General features: G+C 37.9%; 1 protein-coding gene across 1 annotated transcript in view; it reads left to right on the forward strand.

The window, feature by feature from the left end:
* pparg (peroxisome proliferator-activated receptor gamma) overlaps positions 1–18,091 on the forward strand; it is a 32,794-nt gene extending 14,703 nt beyond the window's left edge. Inside the window, exons 2-9 of the mRNA XM_028576507.1 lie at positions 4,447–4,743; positions 5,132–5,298; positions 8,736–8,874; positions 11,991–12,190; positions 14,868–14,985; positions 15,193–15,377; positions 15,547–15,790; positions 16,863–18,091. Coding sequence (XP_028432308.1) covers positions 4,447–4,743; positions 5,132–5,298; positions 8,736–8,874; positions 11,991–12,190; positions 14,868–14,985; positions 15,193–15,377; positions 15,547–15,790; positions 16,863–17,110 — 1,598 coding nt within the window. The 3' untranslated portion in view covers positions 17,111–18,091. The remainder of the gene's footprint in view (positions 1–4,446; positions 4,744–5,131; positions 5,299–8,735; positions 8,875–11,990; positions 12,191–14,867; positions 14,986–15,192; positions 15,378–15,546; positions 15,791–16,862) is intronic.
* Positions 18,092–21,193: the final 3,102 nt, after the last annotated feature.

Raw genomic sequence — 21,193 nt, forward strand, 5'->3', positions numbered from 1 at the left:
TTTACATGAAGAGGTCAGGAAGTCACAGAGCTCTGTGCACTAACTCTCTCCCTCTCTCTCTGTTTCTGTGTCTCACACATTCATATACACAACTGATAACACAAATGGCTTACATTGCAGAAAAACAACAACAAAAACCAGCTTTTCTTCGGAAGGGAAATATTCTGCAACTTGTCATTTTGTCGTCAGGATGTTATGAAGGCAACAGCAAGAACACTTGTCAAGTTTTAGACTGACCTAAATTAAGCATATACAGCTCTACTAGAGGGCACATATTTATATTTACCTGCTTGCAGTTTTCTTAGTTATGATGTATGAAAACCCCACTGCATTCAATCACCATCCTAAACATGTTTTCCTTTGTATATATTGTATCCAAATTTTAGAGTTTTCATGTAGCAACTCAATTAACTTCCAACAAAATACGTTCCAAATTTTAAAACATGTTTCCAACTGTGTTTTTGATCGAGCGAGCGTCTGCTCTGAAATTAGTGGTGTAGTTCTCACCCTCAGAGAGGGAGCATAGTTTTTATTCAAACAGGTAAGATAAGAGTGTTAATGCCTCTGAATGCAGCGGGGCAGGTTTTGCCTTTTGTCTCTCACTTTACTAAATATACCAGGCGCTTCTGTGTTTGCTTTTCTCGTGTCCCAAACTACTCCTCACCTTGTGCATTTTCTTTGCTTGACTGTTAGATGACTTACTGTGTAGGAGGCTTTTACACCCTCAGAAACGATGATGATATACTGGATGTTGTCTGACTCCAGGGCTTATTCATTGTGAGCTTTTTGCATTCTCTTAGTCTTTTTGTTGAGCTGTGTTTTTCTTTCTTTGGACTATTCGTATATAAACCTTTTAGATGATAGAAAGCTAATTCAATAAAACTATTTCTGTGCATTAATCTGATCCCCAGCCTTTGCTTAAGTCCGTTTTGGACTGAATCATTACTGTTGTGAAGAAATATTAAAAAGTTAGGAAACATTTCATACGTTTTGCAACTTTGTCCCTGAAGGAAAGATTTCACTTCTTTCTGTTTGACCTCTTGGTTTCATCTCTTTTCTCCTGAACTGCTGCTTTCAGACTGAGAGAACTACATCATTCCCTCTCCTGAAGTTGACATCACTGTATTATCATTGTTTTAATGATCCAGCTGTCATACGGTACTTTTTTTCATTTCACTCCCACCTCTGTCTTTGTCCATTCAAAGATCCTTAAAAGCTTTTACATGAAACGGTTGATGCTCTTTACTGTATGTGTTGGCTCAAACACACACACACACACACACACACACACACACACACATACATACACACACACACACACACACACACACACACCGCTAGTCTGTCTCGTCACTACAGTAGCTTGTCAGACCTGCCTGCTAGTTTGCCGTTGGCCTTTTTGTTATTATGTCATGACTGAGGCAATAGCTGATAGAAGGTACTCCTACATGCTTACCTGGAAGACGAGTTCTGACATGTGGAAATCTGAGAACTGGCAGGAGACACTGGCATAAATGTCACGCACATGCTCACACACACACACACACACACACACACATACACACACACACACACACACACACACCTTTGCAAACACAATACACACTGCGTAAATCTTACTGATCATCTGTCACCCTTTATAATGTCTGACAGGTTTGTTTGTCCACACAGCACTCACAGATGTGAACATGTTGAATTCAGTGGATTTTCTACTACAGTGTTTCTGTGAACACTCTCAGGAGAGAAGTTACAGTACAAACTTGTTTTTTCTGGATTACGACATTATTTAAGCACCTTGGTTGAACAGCCTGGCTGCAGCCACCTTCTTTTTACTTTCTAAATTGTGTTTCAGAACTGTATTCAGAGCATGAGTTTCCTAACATAAGGGGTTTTTCTTGAAGCCTCTAGGGTGCAGTTTGGTTTCTTGAAGTGGTCTGGGGACTTGCTCTCTGTCACCCATTTCACTTTATCTCTCTCTAATCTCTCGAACTCTCTCCCACTAGATTTCTGTCCCCATGGTGACTTGATGCCAACCAGAACACAAGTCGCTCCAATGCTTCATCTATTTTGGGTTTGGACCGGCTGGCAACCTGCCAACAAATAGAAAAATAATCAGGTTTCTCTGGTTATTAATAGTCAGCATTTTCCCCCTCAGCAGCTTCCAAGACAGTAGAAGCTAAAGCCTGCGTGGACACACACACACACACACACACACACACACACACACACACACACACACACACACACACTTTCTTTCTCTTGTTCTGAAACAATGTCACAGTTAATGTGAATTTGAAGTGGATCCACTGATTCCCGTTGCCACAGTCCAAACAAGTAAAAAGGAAACAATAAGTAGTTGAGAGAAGAGGATGTTTGCTGCACAGGGATGTTTTGCCAAGTAATTTGGAGCCATTTCAAGCCATTTTTATACCTGGTGCTGTTGTGCCATCTGAGTATTGCTATTTTAGTTTTGTACTGTTGCATAATTCATTGCATTCTTTGTAACATTTTTTTCTAAATCAGGCACTCGAGGTTGATTAGAGGAGGTTTATTTTGAGACTTTTGTTGGTTACAATAGGTTTTTTGGCAAGCCATGTGGTTCAATGCACAGACCTTTTACTCTATCGATGCTACTAGTTTTCTTTTTTTTTCTTTTTCTGAGTTTCTTCCGTTTAAATCAAGGTCAGAATTCAAGCAGACAGGAAGACACAGATCAGAATTTTGCTTATATATAGCTGTAGGGTCTGTAGTTTAGAAAAGCCACTTTAACAACAATATTCTACAGCAGTGGTTCCCAACCTTTTTTCCTTGGCGCCCCCCCTACTCATGTCTAAGAAAAGCTGAGCCCCCCCACCCCCACCCGAAACCGAAGTTGAGGTAACTCTCGAGATAGAGCATTACTTTCTTTTTTGATACAGAGGAAAAATGAGAATACAACAAAATATATAGTTTTCATACAGACTTTTGTATACATTAGATATTCTAGTGTATTATCATAATTTGTTTAACATGTGCAAAACATTTTTTTTTACCTCAACCTCAAACCAGATAGAGACTCACGCCCCCCCTGTGATCTTTGCCGCCCCCCCTGGGGGTGCCCGGACCCCAGGTTGGGAACCACGGTTCTACAGCATCACCAAACAACCTTAAACAAACGTAACCCTGATTATATAGCCGTGTACGTGGTTTGCTTTTGTGTGGATGATAGTAACCTCTGAAGACTGGACTTTGACCATGTCAGCTCACCTCTCTCCAACAATGTCTGACCATCTAAGTTAAATATTAGAATGACTGAAGGGCCTCCATTTATTTGTTTACAAAGAGGGACCTGTGTGGCAGAAATCTATTTCCAAGACTTTTTAAATGCTGATGAAGCTCATTTTTCATACATATTTCAGGTAAATGTATTCATTTTTCAAGTAGCAGTGTATTAAAGCATAATAAGTATCATACTATATTCTTCTGAGTGTCAGCAAATCCCAGCAAAAGACCAAAACCAACAATGAAGTCCCCTAACAAGTCCACTAACAAGTATTGTCTGTGTAGCTAAAGTCTGATATAGTTTATTCCTCTGTGCCATAAAACAGATCAGTGAGCCACACAACTTCGCTTGCTGAAAGGTTCCTTCGTTACGATGGACATGGGCACTCTAGTTTATTTTGAGTCGATCCCAAATGCACTGCCCTGCTGCTGTATGCAGTTTCCAATTTTTTTATTTAGAACTATTTAGCCTATTTTAATTAAACTACTAACTACAACATGTGTGACCTGTTTTTAAAAATTTACGAATAAGAATAAAATCCCACGTGGTTGTAAAGGGCTCCAGATAGCACAATGTTACAGCAATTTGTAATGCCAACACAATTCTTAATTTACAATCAGTAACACATTTCACCACTCAGAAGGTGCAGTCTGTTCCACTCCAAAAGCTAAAATCATACATCCTTGGCCCCAGACACAGGCTCAAACAGTCCTGCTCACTGTGTCCTTTGGTTGGGCAATCATATAGTGAGCCATCCAAACACCAACAGAGGAAGACGGTGTTTTGAGCAGAAAAGACGTTCCTTAGTGCCAGAGTTCGTCTTGTACTCTCTGTGACACAATCTGACTCCCTGTTTACTAGATAACAGACAGACTTCAGGAATGAGCTGGAAGATCCAGGTGTGGAGTGTTTGTGTATAGGAATTACGTTTTGGGCTTTTCTGAATGGACGTATTTTAACCATTAACTTGATGTGTAACGCAGCATGTAGATTTGTCTATGTATGTTTTCGTTGTCATCTTTCTTTCTCCCTTCCTCTGTTTCTCTACTCCTTTTTTAATCTCATCCTCTCTCTCCAACCTTTCCTCTTCCTCTCCTCCTGTCTCTGGTTCTTCTGGTGTACTTATACAGTAAACAAAGGATATTGCATCAGCTGTCGTGTCACTGCTTCATCTCTCTCCACAGTAGACATGGTAGACACCCAGCAGCTCCTAGCCTGGCCTGTAGGATTCAGTCTGAGCGCCGTGGACCTGTCAGAGCTGGACGACAGCTCCCACTTTCTCGACATGAAGCATTTGTCCACATTAGACTACGCCTCCATCTCTTCCTCCTCGATCCCGTCCTCCCTGTCTCCCCCGCTCGTATCCTCCATCTCCTCTGCCGGGGTGGCCTATGACCCCAGTCCGCCGCAGAATGACGAACAACTCACCAACATGGACTTCACAAACATGCACAGCTACAGGATGGAACCAGACACACACAGTAAGTCTGTCTATTGGGTTAACCAGAGCTAAAACATAGTGTCCAGTTTCTTTATGCAGGTTAAATGCACACACAACTTCACTTGCAGGAGGTAGAAACTGAATCATTTGCTCAAGTCCTTGCATAAGATAGCTTTCATTTGAAAATACATCAAAGGTACAACATCTAGAGGAGAGTTGGTCAAGATATTGATTTGTAGTTTTGCTGTAAACATGAGAATAATTGTTAGCCTGCTAGAGAGTACAGGACGCACATTTGAAGAAACTAGGTTTAACCAACTGAGCCTAAAACCTGAAAATGGGTATATGAGGTAAAGTAAGAAAGTTTTAGCTTTGTATCTGACTGCCTACTTGGTGTCCTACCTGCCTGATGATGTTTTTGATATCAGATTTGATCAAGCTGGAGCCGGAGTCGCCTCCAGAGTACTCTGACAGTCCCGTGTTCTCCAAGCTCCAGGATGATACGTCGCCGGCTGCACTAAATATTGAGTGTCGTGTGTGTGGAGACAAAGCTTCGGGGTTTCACTATGGTGTCCATGCCTGTGAGGGCTGTAAGGTAGGACTGAAAGATGATCACAAACAAAGATGAAAATAAGACGTATAAACAAACTGGGGAATTATGTATAGTCAGTGTTTAAAACACAAGATGACATCAGACTAGGGCTAAAACGTGTGACTATTTTCATTAATCATGTCTCAATTAATCAAGGTCTCTCTGCTTTTTTTGTGTGTGGTTAAAACCCAAAAGACAAAGAAAAGCAGCAAAACCTCACAGTAATGAGGCTGGAAATGCAAGTGAACATGAATTGCAGTGCATATTAGTGGATAATACATTGATTGCTGCTCTCAAAAAGTAATGCTCAAGATCAAAAAGAAAAAAATTGAGTCATACCAGTCTAGAGTCTTGTCAGGAAATGGTAATGTGTGTAACAATTTCTACTGCAAAAGTTTTGTCTTCCTTTTTCTGTCATCGTGTGTCACTGTGTAAGGTGAAACATGTTGGTGGAATAAATAATTCTATAATGCATTTTTTCATCTTTTTGATGTCTGTCACTCTAACCACAAGCCCCATACATTTTCCACTCTGCGAGGGCTCAACATAGGCCTGTGCTTCTACAGATGCACACCCAGCCCCTTAAACTCTCTGTCTGTCTGTCTGTCTTTCTGTCAGTATAGAGTATAAATAACTAATAGAGTGTGGGGGAAGTTTCACACATATTTCCATTTTCTTTGAAACATTGAGACATTATAAGAATAGGAGCTTTACATTGTTACATTGTCCTTCAAAGACATGTGAGATGGAGTTTCAGAAACAGCAGCAGTACTACATATCCTTTCTTAAGTGTGGTTCCAAGACGTTTTCACAGGTCTGAAATTATTCCAGATAAATTGGTATAAAAAGCCACTGTACATGACTGTGTTTCCATAACCTTCAAAACGTGTCTGCAGAATAAGAAAGCTCACCCCCACCCTAAGACTTTTAATAGAATATGGTAGATTTTGTACAAATAGATGACTTTATATTAAAATAAAAAGTAATCTTTTGAAAACACAGACACAACATAGTCTTATATTTTTAATCTAACATTAATTTATTGACATTATAGGAATAAAACCTTCACTTTGATACCATTAAAGAAAAAGAAACCTTGATGCCCCGCATGACCATAAAAATAGAAAAAAACCTGTACGAACTCCATGTAACTCAATGCAATACAATATTTAAAGGATAAGTTTGGTGATATTCGCTATTTTTCTCATTGTCAACAAATCCCATGAAAAGACCAAAACCAACAATGTATTGATCTTACTAACAAGTACTGCCTGTGTAACCAAAGCCTGATATATCTTATTCCTCCAAACAACGTAAAAACACATAAGTGAGCGACACGTTTAAACTGAGTGACATTTTTCTTATTCTTTATTACTAATAACATGGGCACTGTGGTTCATTTTGACTCTCACATACACCAACCTGCTGCCGTAAATACAGTACTTGCCAGAAAACCAAACCCCAAGTTTCAAGTTTTAAGTTAGTTATTGTCATATGCACAACAATTACAGAGAAACAGTCATTGGCAATGAAAATCTTAGGCTCCCTCCTACAATGCTCATTAAATGTATGAAAAGAAAATCAAAGTAAAAGTAAAACATGAGAATCTGAGACAAAATATTGCAAAAGTTAAAATTTAGAGATGACATATAACATATATGAAATAAGAATAACATATAATTGTGGTAGACTGGTGTACAGTAATTGCAAAATGAATAAACTGCAATGTAGTAAATGTACCAGTCAAAAGTTCGGACACACTTTCTAATTCAAGTGAATGGGAAAGGATTGTTTCTGACTCTTGGGATCCAAACATTTCCAATAACTCCAGAGCGTTGTTTCTGTCGTATCATAATGTTGCTATAAGTCTAAGGGTATTAATATTATTTCATCATTATTTTATGCACTTATTGGATTAGCCTGCTGCCTACATGTATTTATGTTTACCAAACTGGCGAGTTATATTCATTGAGGAAAGTTGATCTAATAAAAAAATATTGACTCAGTTAATCCGATGAATCACTTTATTGAAATTGTTTTAGGGTGATGATGTCATAAAATATGACGACATACATTCAAAACTTTATTGGAAAACCTAAATAAAAGGTTTGAATGTAAAAGAATAACATTGGTACAGCCCTATTGTTGTCTAAATATAGTATCCAACAAATACAGTGTTTACTCCTGCTTGAGTAATCGGTTTCTTAAAACTACAGTAAGATTTCCATGTTTAGTAGGAATGAACCATCTTAGAGCAGCAGACGGGAAGTTGAAAGTATTGGGACACTGACTGACTCATTGTTGGTTGGGATTTTTCATGGGATTTGTTCACAATAAGTAAATACAGGATAGCACCAGCCTTATCCCTTGTACAATTATAAAACACGACCTCCAACTACAGCCTTGACCATGACCGTAGGATTGAATCAGCACCTCTCTGACACTGTCAGGACTATTGTGTAAGATTTACTACAAGGTGCAAATCACTTCATACTGTACCTTCAGAAGCTGAATGAAGCTAAGGTACCGTAGTCATTGTTCTGCTAAGGTCTCAGGGGAGACTCACCAGAAGAAGGGGTCAGCCAAGCAGGCAAACACTTAATTGTTTCCAAACAGAAAACATTCTTTATTGAGGTGGAGCCATGACCCTCTTTAACTTCCTCCTGCTTTAAATAACCTACGATTAAAAAAAAAAAGAACATATGTGGATCGTAATAATGCAAATGCCAAACACACCAGCCTTTTCCTTATAATTCCAGGTGTGTAAATACAATTCTCCTCGTAATCCTTTCAGCTTTTTCGTTTTGTCTACATCTTTCCATTAGCTTTTTTAGTCAGCATAGACAAACACCACAGCCATCAGCAAACCTGTGATAGCGTGTAGTTTTAGTGTAGTTAGAGTGTGGGTTGGGAGTTTGACCATGGCTACATAGTTACTAGTGGAGATAAGCGCAAGTATTATGGCTCCCTTGGTCCTAAGGTTGAAAACATCAAAGCACAAATCCACCCTGAAACAAAACTGGTGGGCAGTATGATTGACTTTCTCACAGATTGGAAATATCTAATGTGCATCTATCAGTCTCTGTTTAGCTACTCTACCAACAACATGATGAATATTGAAGTAGAAAAAAATTAAAACTGAAATCCAAAGGAAAAAGTGGATCTCTTCTGAGCATAATCAGTTGCCATTTCACTTTTTCTCTTTTCTGTCCCACCTTCCCCCATGTCTGAACTGTAATACAGATTATGTTTTCTGTATTTATAGACACACACAGTATTAGGAAAAGAAGATTTTTTTCTTCTAGTTTATCACTTTTTATTGTCTTATTTTCTCAAGAAAAGAATGATTACATTAAGATAGGTAAATGCATAACACAGATGTTTGAAAAGGGGGATATTTTAGCAACAATATCTGACGTTATTGTCTTTCTTTCTTTTAGGGTTTCTTCAGACGTACAATCAGGTTGAAGTTGGTGTACGATCACTGTGATCTTCACTGTCGCATTCACAAGAAGTCCCGCAACAAATGCCAATACTGTCGCTTCCAGAAATGCCTCAATGTCGGCATGTCACACAACGGTAAGATGGTGATACTGTCTCACACACACACACACACACACACACACACACACACACACACACACACACACACACACACACACACCTTTAGAACAATCAGTGTACAATCACTTTTTTAATAGATAAATGAAATGAAAAGCTTAACTACATGACAGTAACAGAAGTCAAAGCTTCTGTACATGCAGGGGTTTTTGTTTTCATGCCTTTTCTTCAGATACAAATGAACCCCCCATTTACACCATACACTCTAAATCAGCAGACTCAGGTTAAAAGGCTGATTCTTCTTTGAAATTGTGGCCCAGGAAACACTTCCTTGCAGATCAACTCTTCTGCCTCTGATGCCCTCTGAGAACAGCAGATACATCTTCACCACACTGCTGCCAATTTGGTCTTCGAGGTGTGGTGGTAATATACAGTATATATGCAGCGATGTGCACCACTGCCTTATATGTTGCCTGTTGCTTCCTCAGTGGTCTTCGACCTGTATCGAATGTTTCACTTTCCATCACTTGTGCAATGTACCTGCCACCCCAACAGTATGATTCAAAGAATGAAATTGTTCAAAGGCTTACTTTAACCAGTTTGTTTGTTTTAGAGTTAGCCAAAAGGCCTTTTTTCATCCCTCAACACATATTTCATAGTCACTTTAAAAATACAATAGGATAAAAATTAAACCGGTAACTGAAATACTTTATAAGTATGCAGTAAAGATATAATACAGAACATTATTATGATATGCACTAAAGTCTTTCAGCTAAACTAAGCATAAAACAATTCTCAGAAGATTTTGCCTTTTCTAGTTTGGTAATGCTTTTAAAATCTTTTCAAACATGGATGAGTTAAACTGGAATCAGAGTACTGAGGATTTGAGGCTCAACAGCAAAACTGCTTTATATTTACAGTATGCTAATAGCATCTACCATAATAATTAGCTTGTTTGTTTCTCCTCTCCTGCCGCTTTAAGTCTCAGTCCCTCTCCTTGCCTCCTCTCTACCTCAAATGACTTTACTACTTATTTAATGAGGTGCCATCGGTTCTTTCAGAGTGTGCTCTGTGTGGGTTTTTAATGTATCAATGATTGACATCTCAGAGTACATAGACCACAACTGATTTCTTCAACCTGCTGTGTCACCGCTGTGGGCTGGTTGCCAGTTGGTGGTAGGGCCACTTTAGTTTGTATTAATTTGCTTAAGGTGTGCGTTTATTACACAGTCAGCATTACACAATCACATTCTGCAGTAAATCCTGAGCACAGGTTGAATGGAGGATAATTAATGACTTCCACTAACGCAGAAAAAATAGGGTTTAACCATTTCGCAATTTGGCAGCAAATTTCAGTTAGATTACAAAGAACATTTTCACCACATTCACCATAAAATCTAGATTACAGTAATACCTGTTTATGTGTAATGCAACTTGAATAAATTATTTATAATTTAGGTAATGAAAATCAATTGGAAAAATAGTTAAATATGTTTAATTGTCTTTTATTAAAATAACTTTTGAAGTGGTGTATCTATTTTTATAATCAAAATGGAGGATCATTGTAAAAGAAAAATACTAAACATCCAGTAAAAAGTGACATTAATATAATGTAAAGTTATAAATACTATTAAATTTAAAATGTTCGTAAATGTGTCTTAAATGTTGAACAAGACAAGTTAAAAACCTAGGCTAACCTGACTGGACCGTGTATGGTCAGTGTGCTTAATTGTGGCCAAATTGTTACAGGGATAGTCAGTGGTGGTGTCTATAATGTGAATATAGATATTAAATGTTCACCTGTAGTGGTCCCAGTAATATTTGTTCCAGGCGACAGTCGCCTAATTTTGTATGATATCATACAAATTGTTGTGCATAAGTTTTCGTATGATATCATACAAACCAGTTCATGAGAATGCGTTGCTTTTCAATGTAATCATGCTATTTTCAACAAGTTATTGTTTGAAATTACTCATCTAAAGTGTTATTGTGTAATTAATGTTATGTTTAATTACCAATTAATTACTACCAGACCTAGGTTTCACCTCATGACAATTATGAACCACTGCCTCAAATGTCTGTCTTGATTGTCTGCAGCATTTATTCTTGGACAAATAGAAATCAGACTTGGCTCCTTTGTTGGGTATTTGAAAATGCACAATGTAATATAACCTGCAGTAACAGATGGATAAGGAAGGAGAAAAGAGACTTGTATGAAATAGTTTTTCAGGTTTTGCAATGACCTGTGAAAACATCATTACCAATAAAACAAATACATAAAGGTATTAAAGGGAGCTACATTTTGTAATTGCTTGAATAGACACACCTCATGAAATGACAGGAGGAATATTTGTTGTGTGTTGTTGCCAGTGGATTTTCCCTTCAGTGGAGGATGGTATGAACTGTGACTCATTTATTAAAGTTGTCTGCACAAGAGAGTGCAGTCCCTTAAAATTCAGAAAGCTTTGATTTCCTTTGAGATTCCCAAAAAATACTCTTATGCAACAGCTAAAACAAACATTTCAGCCATCTAAACTGAATTCTCCCATTTTTTTCATTCATTCTTTAACATGTTTTGCTTTAGTATTTAGTAATAAAGTGTTTGTTTGCTGTAGATAGCAAGTCATTTTGTGCACATTAGCTGTTCGATCTGATTCATTGATTGCTGTCCAAATATTAGAAATGTGATAAAGTAGTTAAACAACCGTGGCAGCAGTCGCTCAGTAGTCTCGCTATGCCAGACCCTCCTCCAAAGCACGTTGAAGGAGGATCTGGCTATATAAAATGGCTTTTGTCAACATAACATCAGGATTATGACTTGAATCTAAAATGTACACTGATTTTAGTCTTGTTTGTTTTATAACTTTTTGTTAATTAATAACTTCACAGGAGGGAGATTATTGTTTAAGAAATGTTATAATAGAGGGAATGTAGCCTACATTTAATGTTTTGTGTGTCTCATGTGCGTGAATTTACAAACGTGTGTTTATCAGTATGATTATTATTGCTTACAGTATATTTCTGTGTGCTCTTATATACTGTATCTGCCTGCCCACCAACCCTTGGCTATGAGTGTCCATTTGTGCTCTAATGTGTGTTTCTGTCTGTCTGTCTGTCTGTCTGTCCTTTTCCAGCCATTCGTTTTGGCCGAATGCCCCAGGCGGAGAAGGAGAAACTGCTAGCTGAGTTCTCGTCTGACATGGTGCACATGCACCCGGAGGCAGCAGATCTAAGGGCTCTGGCCCGGCATCTGTACGAGGCCTATCTGAAATACTTCCCCCTCACCAAGGCCAAGGCCAGGGCCATCCTTGCTGGGAAGACCGGAGACAACGTGGTAAGCAGCACCCTCAATTCTACTTTACTTCTATTTATTAGGTTATATAATGGTAGGGGAGTGCTGCATACTGCCTGCATAATAGGCTAAATTAATTTTTATTGAATTTTCTACTGTATATCATTACAGGCCCATTTCAGATCTACAGCCAAATATAGGTCAATAGAATTCAACTGTGGGAAGTATCACAAACAACTCAGCCACCAAACACCATCCTAACAGTACATATTGTACATTTACACTTAATCATGATGATAAAAAGCAGACCAAAAATCTCATATTCTACCAAAAATCAGATATAGGACATAAAAAGCCTTGTTGACTATGAAAAATGTATCTTTATTTACACATAAATTATATTACAGAATTACAATTTTAAATGAAACAAGCAGTTTCTCAGGGGAAAACAGTGGAAAACAATACAAGTTTGAAGTGAAGGAGGAAAGAAACTTAAAATGTTTAGTTCAAACTTTTTAACTCCCCACAAGTGTCAACCTTTTTTTTTTGCCAAGTTCAGTTTAGTTCAGTTAAGGGCTTTTCAGTCTATTATGTCTGCTCTAACAGGAAAAGTGGATTGACTGGTTTCTACATGTCTTGGCTGTTAGAAAACACCTCAGATAACAGTGGTCAAGCTATGCAACAGGATATGGCTTCCACATACTTTCTCAACATATCAAACTAATTCATTAAGACATTTGGTCATTTATACAAGTGGACTCTAGGAGAATGTGTTGGCCAGAATCATAAAATGTGAGATATCATCTATTTCTGTGTTTTTATATGTAATGTAAGGTTTTGAGATATTGAATCTTAGTATTCAAAAGAGACCTTATCAGGAAATCCACATCAACTGAATTACAAGTGGCAGCTGAAAGAAAACTGTGGTGAATATTAATATATAATAAGGATCCACAGTTGGTTCGTGGTGATGGCTTCTTCTTCTTGTGGTTCATCTCAGAACGATACTGTTATTAAAGGCTTGAAATAAGGTAAACAAAGAAAAAAACCTCAAAGTATCATCTTCCTTTGCAAATATTTTCAGTATGTTTTGATAACTCATTCTGAAAGTTATTAAAAGTATGGTTCAAATAAATCTATTTGAGTATTACTAAATAACAGCCTAATCTGATCAACTGAACCTATTAATTATATTGTCAGAAGGATTTGATAGATTTTGATAGGTAGAACCAAACACCTAGATCAAGCACTTAAAAACAGATTCACATTTAATTTAACTATAGCTTTGATGTGAATGTTGGGCAGTGAATAATGAATATGAGGGTGCAAATGAACCAAAATGCACCAATTGCACCTCTTGCCCTCATTAGTAATTATTACTGTCATTGTTGTTATTATTGGCTTTACAACTGAGGACCAAATGTACAAGCAGCATCTGAGTCTTCTCCTTTTCGGCTGTCTCTCTCTGTATATTCGGATGAGTTCAAGGCCGCACCGCCTCTCTTTTGGCTGGTTGTTATGACTGTTCATCACACAGCGATAGCAGCCAAAAGCACTGAATTATCTGTTGGTTTAAAGAAGTCTTGGTTTATTTACTAAACAACAGCGAACCTCCTGAAACCAATTGGGAGGATGATTATAGGATAATTTTATGTTTTGTAGACGATTTACAGTTTTTTTTAACATGTGGGGCCTTGATATGAGTTGATGTATAATCAACATTTAACTCTACCAGCACTCCAGACTTGCCATCAGAGGTGAAGGAAGTACTTACACATGTTTCGCTAAATTAGTTTGGCATACAGTAGAACACTTTGTACAATTAATGAGAAAGTAAAGGTGGATAACTGGGATGGGCCACTTTGGCTGCAAAGTAGCATTTACTGAATAATGACAAATGATAAATTGTAGCTTTACAGTAGCACAGATAAAGTCAGCAAAGGTTTGTTATAGCTAAAGTTAGCTAACATTAGCCAACTTAGACTGTTCACCAATTAGGTCTGTAGCAGCAAAAAAAAAAACCTAATTGTATTAAACTTAGCAAGGGTGCATTTTAATGCTTATGAATTCAACTTTTCCTTTACAAGAGAATGAATGTGTGTCTATTTCTTCTTTGTGCTTTAAATTACTTTATTTCAAAATTGGCAGCTGGGATCTTCCATATGAACGCTGCATATACTGTAAACTAATAGATTCCTGCAAATCCAGCACATACTGTACTGTATACATCTATTTCATTCACTCACATGATAAGTGATTATTCATTTCATAACGTTTTGTGAGAATTGTTTGCTGTAATTCCCTGTAGGATGTCTCATTATTAATTTCACTGCTATGAAAAAGGAAGATTTAAGTATATGAATGGTACCATTCATCATTCAGGCCGCTGCATGTCTTTGCCGGTGTTTTGCCAGTTAGAGCGACTTTAACTTAGTTATGCTTCATTTATCTGGAAATGGAGTTTTTGTCTGACTCAGCCTGCAGCTAGGATTGATTTACTTTGTCCATCAGACATATAAGATCGGTGGTGTCCTCAGAAGACCTATGAGTAGCTGACGTGTTCTTTTTCTTTCTTTCTTTCTTTCTTTCTTTCTTTCTTTCTTTCTTTCTTTCTTTCTTTCTTTCTTTCTTTCTTTTGCCTTCTCCTGTCCTTTTCTACCTGCTCTTTCTTACTCCCACACATCTCTCTTCTTCCATATTTTTTCTTCTCTACCTGCAGCCTTTTGTCATCCATGACATGAAGTCTCTAATGGAAGGAGAGCAGTTTATTAATTGTAGGCAGATACCCATCCAGGAGCACCAGCAGCAGACATCCGTCCTAACAGCCGGACTTGGAGGTTAGAAATACAATATACTCTTTGTCATGATTTAGAGATGTTACCTAACCTAATAATTAAATTGTCATTTATGTTACCTTCCTTGTTGAGTTGACTTTAAAACTCTCTCTGTTCTTTGCACCGAAGATATTTAAAACATTGTTGTAGTTGTGTAGTGCCTCATCAGGGACATACGTTCTTTTCTATGCACATCTTATCTGATTTCAGGTTTCACAGGAGCTAACCCGAGGTCCGAGTTTGGCTTTCTGGGAATCAGCGGACAGGCACAATCAGACGCTTTGGAACTGCGTTTCTTCCAAAGCTGTCAATCACGTTCGGCCGAAGCAGTGAGAGAAGTGACAGAGTTCGCCAAGAGTATCCCGGGATTCATCCATCTGGATCTCAATGATCAGGTGACAGGCTTGAATACTGCTGCTTATCCATTCTGTCACTTAAATCCGTACATACCATCAATGTAGCTGAAGATATTGTGAACAATTTAAAACCATCACTTACCACCTGTCATTTGTGAAGGTCTAATCCCACTCCGGTTATTCACCCCAACCTTTACCCTTTTCCCAGGTAACTTTGCTGAAGTATGGTGTGATTGAGGTCTTAATCATCATGATGGCGCCTCTGATGAACAAAGACGGGACCCTGATCTCCTACGGACAGATCTTTATGACGCGGGAGTTCCTCAAGAGTCTCAGGAAACCTTTCTGTCAAATGATGGAACCAAAGTTTGAGTTCTCAGTCAAGTTCAACATGCTGGAGCTGGACGACAGCGACATGGCGCTGTTTCTGGCTGTCATTATCCTCAGCGGGGGTGAGTGTTTTTTTCTTCTTTTTCTACAGGATATGTCGTATGTGTCATTGATCATAGTATTCTAGTCCTAGTAGTCTTAAAGTGCTCATATTATGCTTTTTGGCTTTTTCCCTTTCCTTTATTATATCTTTTTGTGCACGTTATAGGTAAGTTAAAAGTTATAAGTTAAAAAGCCCAAAGCCCACCCCAAAGGGACTTCCCATCTCCAACAGAAAACACTGTTCACAAACTGCTCCAAACAGCTCTATTGTAGTCCAGCCTTTACTTCAGAGACAAACGTGCGCCACTTTGTAACACATGTTATAATGCTTGCCTAGCTGCTAGCATGGCGAGCAACTGACAAGCTAGCAGTACTTACTGCGCATGTGCGACTCCCAACAAAGATAGTACAGAAGTGAGATGCTTCACTCTGTAGCTAAAACAGAGAGCTCAACACACAGGGTGAAAAGAGGAGCTGCAGCTATGTGCAATACAACAAATATATAATATCTTTTTAAGCGTTTGCGAAATAATAAGCTAACCATCTCTTGGCTCCAGCTTCATACTGAACGGACAAATGTGAGAGTGGATAAACTTTCTTCTGACAAGAAAGCAAATTGAGCGACTATGACTCCCTTAACCTTGCTTGTTTCTTCACGTTTTTCCACTGCTTCATCTATATAAAAAAGAAAAGTACTAGAGAATCAGGCATAATGTTTTTGCACAATTCTAATGTCTTAATAGTGAAGTAAAAAATTTTTTTGGGAACTGTTTAAAATTCTAAACATTTAAACATCACTCACAAACCACTACGTGGTATAATATTGCTGGTTAGCGTGTGGCCACTTGATAAAAGTCTGTCCTTGATCTGATGAGGATGAAACATCAGACATTTAAGTCAATTATTAACATAAATGACTAAGATTATAGTTTGAAGATAAGAAGGCTTTTAGCAATAACACAGCTAGGTCCAGAAATAAGCGACTGCTCAATTAAGGGCTTTTTACTTAACAAAAATGTTGACTTAATAGGCACTTATTGTGTCACCAGAAATGTCACTGATTTATGCTCCCTGTCTCTGAAACCCGTCAAGACCGCCCAGGCCTGCTGAATGTAAAGCCCATCGAGCAGCTTCAGGAAACGGTTCTCCATTCGCTCGAGCTGCAGCTGAAGCTAAACCACCCAGTCTCTCTGCAACTGTTCGCCAAACTGCTCCAGAAAATGACGGACCTGCGTCAGATCGTCACCGACCACGTCCACCTTATCCAGCTGCTGAAGAAGACAGAGGTGGACATTTGCTTACACCCACTGCTGCAGGAGATCATGAAGGACTTGTATTAGAATTGAACAGGAAGAAAAAGACAAGTAGAGAAAGTGAAGTAAAAGAGCGAATAAAGAGATTTTATTTTTAAAATCATGACTTGTTATACAGATGAAGCACTTTGTGCTGCTGGTGTGTTGAAATAAAGGGAGGTAGCCAGACAGGCTGAGTGAAATTGAGAAAGAGATGAGGAAGAACAGGAAAAGGGAAATCAAGGAAAGAAAGACACAATCTGTGTGTTAGAGCTTGTCTAGACAGCAGCAATGTCATTTAGCCACTGCTGAGCCTGGACATTTTGTGAACGAGTGGGCTGCCAACTTAAATACGAAACTACCACCTATTGCACCAATCAGAACGAGAGTCTGTAACTAACTGTGAATTACTGTGAATATTTTTACACTATGTGTCACACAGTAGAGTATGTGTTGTTGTGCAGCTCATCTAAATGTTGCGTTACAGCCGTCATAGGCAGCAGCAATGTCTGTGTGCTTCAATACCTCTGTGAACACACACAAATAAATGAATGCTGGCACACACACACAAAACAATACACAGTCATTATCGGTTTTGGCGTCAGGGGGGGAAGTGCTAACTGTTTTTAATCATCTTTATCTAAAGACAGAAATGAGATTATTGCCTGTAACATATTTTGGTCTCGGCCACCTGCAGAACCTGTGAGAACGTGTGAAGCCAACAAAAGGCACATTACCATGTGGATGTTTGTTATAATAAGAACAAAAACTGTATATGCCATATTGTGCCTTTAAGATTTGCTGTTTGACTTCTGTTTTTGTGGAATAAATGCCATTTAAAAAAGATATATTACACATTTATAATGTATAATATACAGCCATATGTATTATTTTTGTATGGATGAAATTGTCTGTCAAACACGCTTTTCAGCATTATTTGATTTTAAATTCCTCAAAAGTGGTTGAGTTATAATTTTTGCTATGAAATTATATTTTTATCTATATGCAAAGTGTCTACTGGACAGCTGGGATGGGTGGGTGGGCGTTGAGGATCTGCAGACAAAGCGATTAGATTAATACGGGGTGTGGGGGGGGGGGGGGATTGTTGTAAATAAAATATTTTCTAACTTTTTACTTGAAATCTGTCTCTTGCTTAAAGTCTTCTGAGTGGACTTGCGATGTACTGTCAAAAAACATTTCCTAATAATGCCTTTTTTGAAAGCATTCCAGTCACCCAGACTCTGGAAATCTGTTTTGCAGTCATTACATCAGCTGTCCTCAGTGTCTCTTACCAAACACACACACACACACACACACACACACACACACACACACACCCTGTTGGAATGATTGCAACATCTGAACTCTGTTGAACCGTGCCAGAAAACCAAAGTCTGTGGATACACATTTGATCAGCTAGCGGGGAGGTGGTTTAATTTTGTAAAATGTTTTTTTGGACATGTCACTATTTTTTGAGGGGGTACCAACGTCTGTGCCTTTTTTTTAGACAGATCAATTTACAGAGAACTAAAAAAGAAAAGGTTAGAGGCACTCAACAACAAGGTCAGAGTCAAACTCGGGGCATTACAATTTAGCCCACTGAAATATCAGTTCACCTTAACACACAGTGCAGGTTCATTGACACGGAGCCTTTTTATTGTCTGGCTTTTTGACAGGTTAATACACAAACTAACAGTACATGCTTCCATTCATATGAGGGATTTACACTCAGTAAAATCCATCATAAGGATCAAGCTTGGTGAATGTTAGGATTAGTGTAAATTAGATATTAGTCAGTGGAAGCCATTGGACCTATGAGACACATTAAGAAGACCTAGGTAGTGTGTGCTTCATTATACATGATACACTGTAAAGATGTATTTTGTTCTCTTATGAAAAAAATATTTCAACCTTTGTAAGATTGTGGTGTTCTAAAAATGTGTAGATCAAAAAAATATCAGATTTCTGTCGAACATTATTAGGCAGAAGAAAACGCAACATATACCTCAGAAACGTCATATTACAAAATACACATGGTCCCTTGTTTCTTTAAGTTTCATTCTAATATTTGTGAATCTTGGTCTTCATTTTGTGGTTTCTCATTCTGTGTTGAACCTCCAGAAACAGCTGCTTTTGGTCCTGAAAGAGAGATGAGCCCCACATGTCCTGCACTTTGCCTTATCCTATAGTTTAAGAAATACATAATTCTATATGGACCAAGCTTGTTCATTTCTTAGTGTTGGCTCTAACTGAGAACTGCTTCCCAAACCTGATTGTAGGATCAAGTCTTTGTCTTTGTCGTTGCTCTCAAGCTCACTGTTCTCACTATCAGCAGGAAAATACCTCCATGAGCACCCTTTCGCCCATAATACATCTCCACCACTAAACATATTATTGTCCTAACAAGTAGTCTAACTGCATAATATTGCCTTGAGGTAACAAATGGAAAATAATTGATTAGAATATATCATATATATATATATATATATACAGTACAGGCCAAAAGTTTGGACACACCTTCGCATTCAATGCGTGTTCTTTATTTTCATGACTATTTACATTTTAGATTCTCACTGAAGGCATCAAAACTATGAATGAACACATATGGAATTATGTACTTAACAAAAACGTGTGAATTAACTGAAAACATGTCTTATATTTTAGATTCCTCAAAGTAGCCACCCTTTGCTTTTTTGGATAACTCTGCAAACCCTTGGTGTTCTCTCAATGAGCTTCATGAGGTAGTCACCTGAAATGGTTTTCACTTCACAGGTGTGCCTTGTCAGGGTTAATTAGTGGAATTTTTTCCCTATATATATATATATATATATATATCAAATCACTAACTGTGTACTGACTTTTGTTGCCAGAGGTTTAGACATTAATGGCTGTATGTTGAGTTATTTTGAGGGGACTGCACATTTACACTGTTATACAAGCTGTAAACTTAATACTTTACATTGTAGCAAAGTGTCATTTCTTCAGTGTTGTCCCATTAAAAGATATAATGAAATGTGAGGGGTGTACTCACTTTTGTGAGATACTGTATATATATATATATATATATATATATATATATATATATATATATATATATATATATATATATAATATGTCTTTAAACCTGCAATAACTGATTATTGCAGTAAATGATGCAATAAGAGGAGTGACAAATATCAGTTATATCCATCAATTTTCCCTATTTAGTGAATCATACGTACATGATACTGATTGTCTTAATTTAAAGACAAACAGTCTTATCTAACCTTTTCTTTCATATGACACATTATACTGGGAGGCTGTACTATAAGAGTCAATAAGACATCTGGTTGCCTTAGGGCAGCCTCTTTGTCTTTCTCTTTCTTTATGTATCTGCTGGGATCTTTTTCTCAGGTTATAAAGACAAACAATTATGATAACAATGAGATCTGATGAGGAATAAGAGGAATATTTGTGAGCTGTAAAAAGGAGAAAAGATGAGAAGAGGAGAGCCAGGCCGTGAGAATGCAGCAGATTAAGAAGAAGTTTGGCCACTTAAAATAAGCATTTGAGTTGGCAGACGAAGGTTGGGGGGGATTTCTGGCTCTGACCCGGATGGTCCTCTTGGACGGTTGATGATGATGGTAATTAAATGTGTTCTTTATGTCGAGTCAGCATATCCTCACTTTGTTACGGCCGGTCTCTGCTGACCAAATCCTGCCAAGATTCCTGAGCTAATCTGCCAAATAATTTTCATAAAGTATTTTTCTGCAGTTGTCCGTTCGCACAGAGCCAAGTCCAAAGATAGCGACTGTGATTTACACAAGGAAGTTTTGTTTTTGTTTGAGCTCCTTAAGAAACAGCAGCTTTGCTTTTTTATTCTCTTTTGTTTTAGTATGAGAAAGGAATTTTACTCCCACCAGGGTTTGATACCTGATATCTGTGTGTATGTGGGTCCTTGAACAAGCCTTGTTTGTGAAGTGATACACCTGCCGCTGTAAGACGAATATTGCTCTCGAGAAATAGTTGTGTTTAATCTGGTGTTTATATAGAAAACACTTCAGGAATGTATATTATGGCACTTTATGTTCTTTCTACAGGAAACATTTTAGACTTTCAGAAGAAGAAATAATGTACTCCGGTTTAATTTTG

This window comes from Perca flavescens, chromosome 4 (assembly GCF_004354835.1).
Source record: "Perca flavescens isolate YP-PL-M2 chromosome 4, PFLA_1.0, whole genome shotgun sequence".
Lineage (NCBI taxonomy): Eukaryota > Metazoa > Chordata > Actinopteri > Perciformes > Percidae > Perca > Perca flavescens.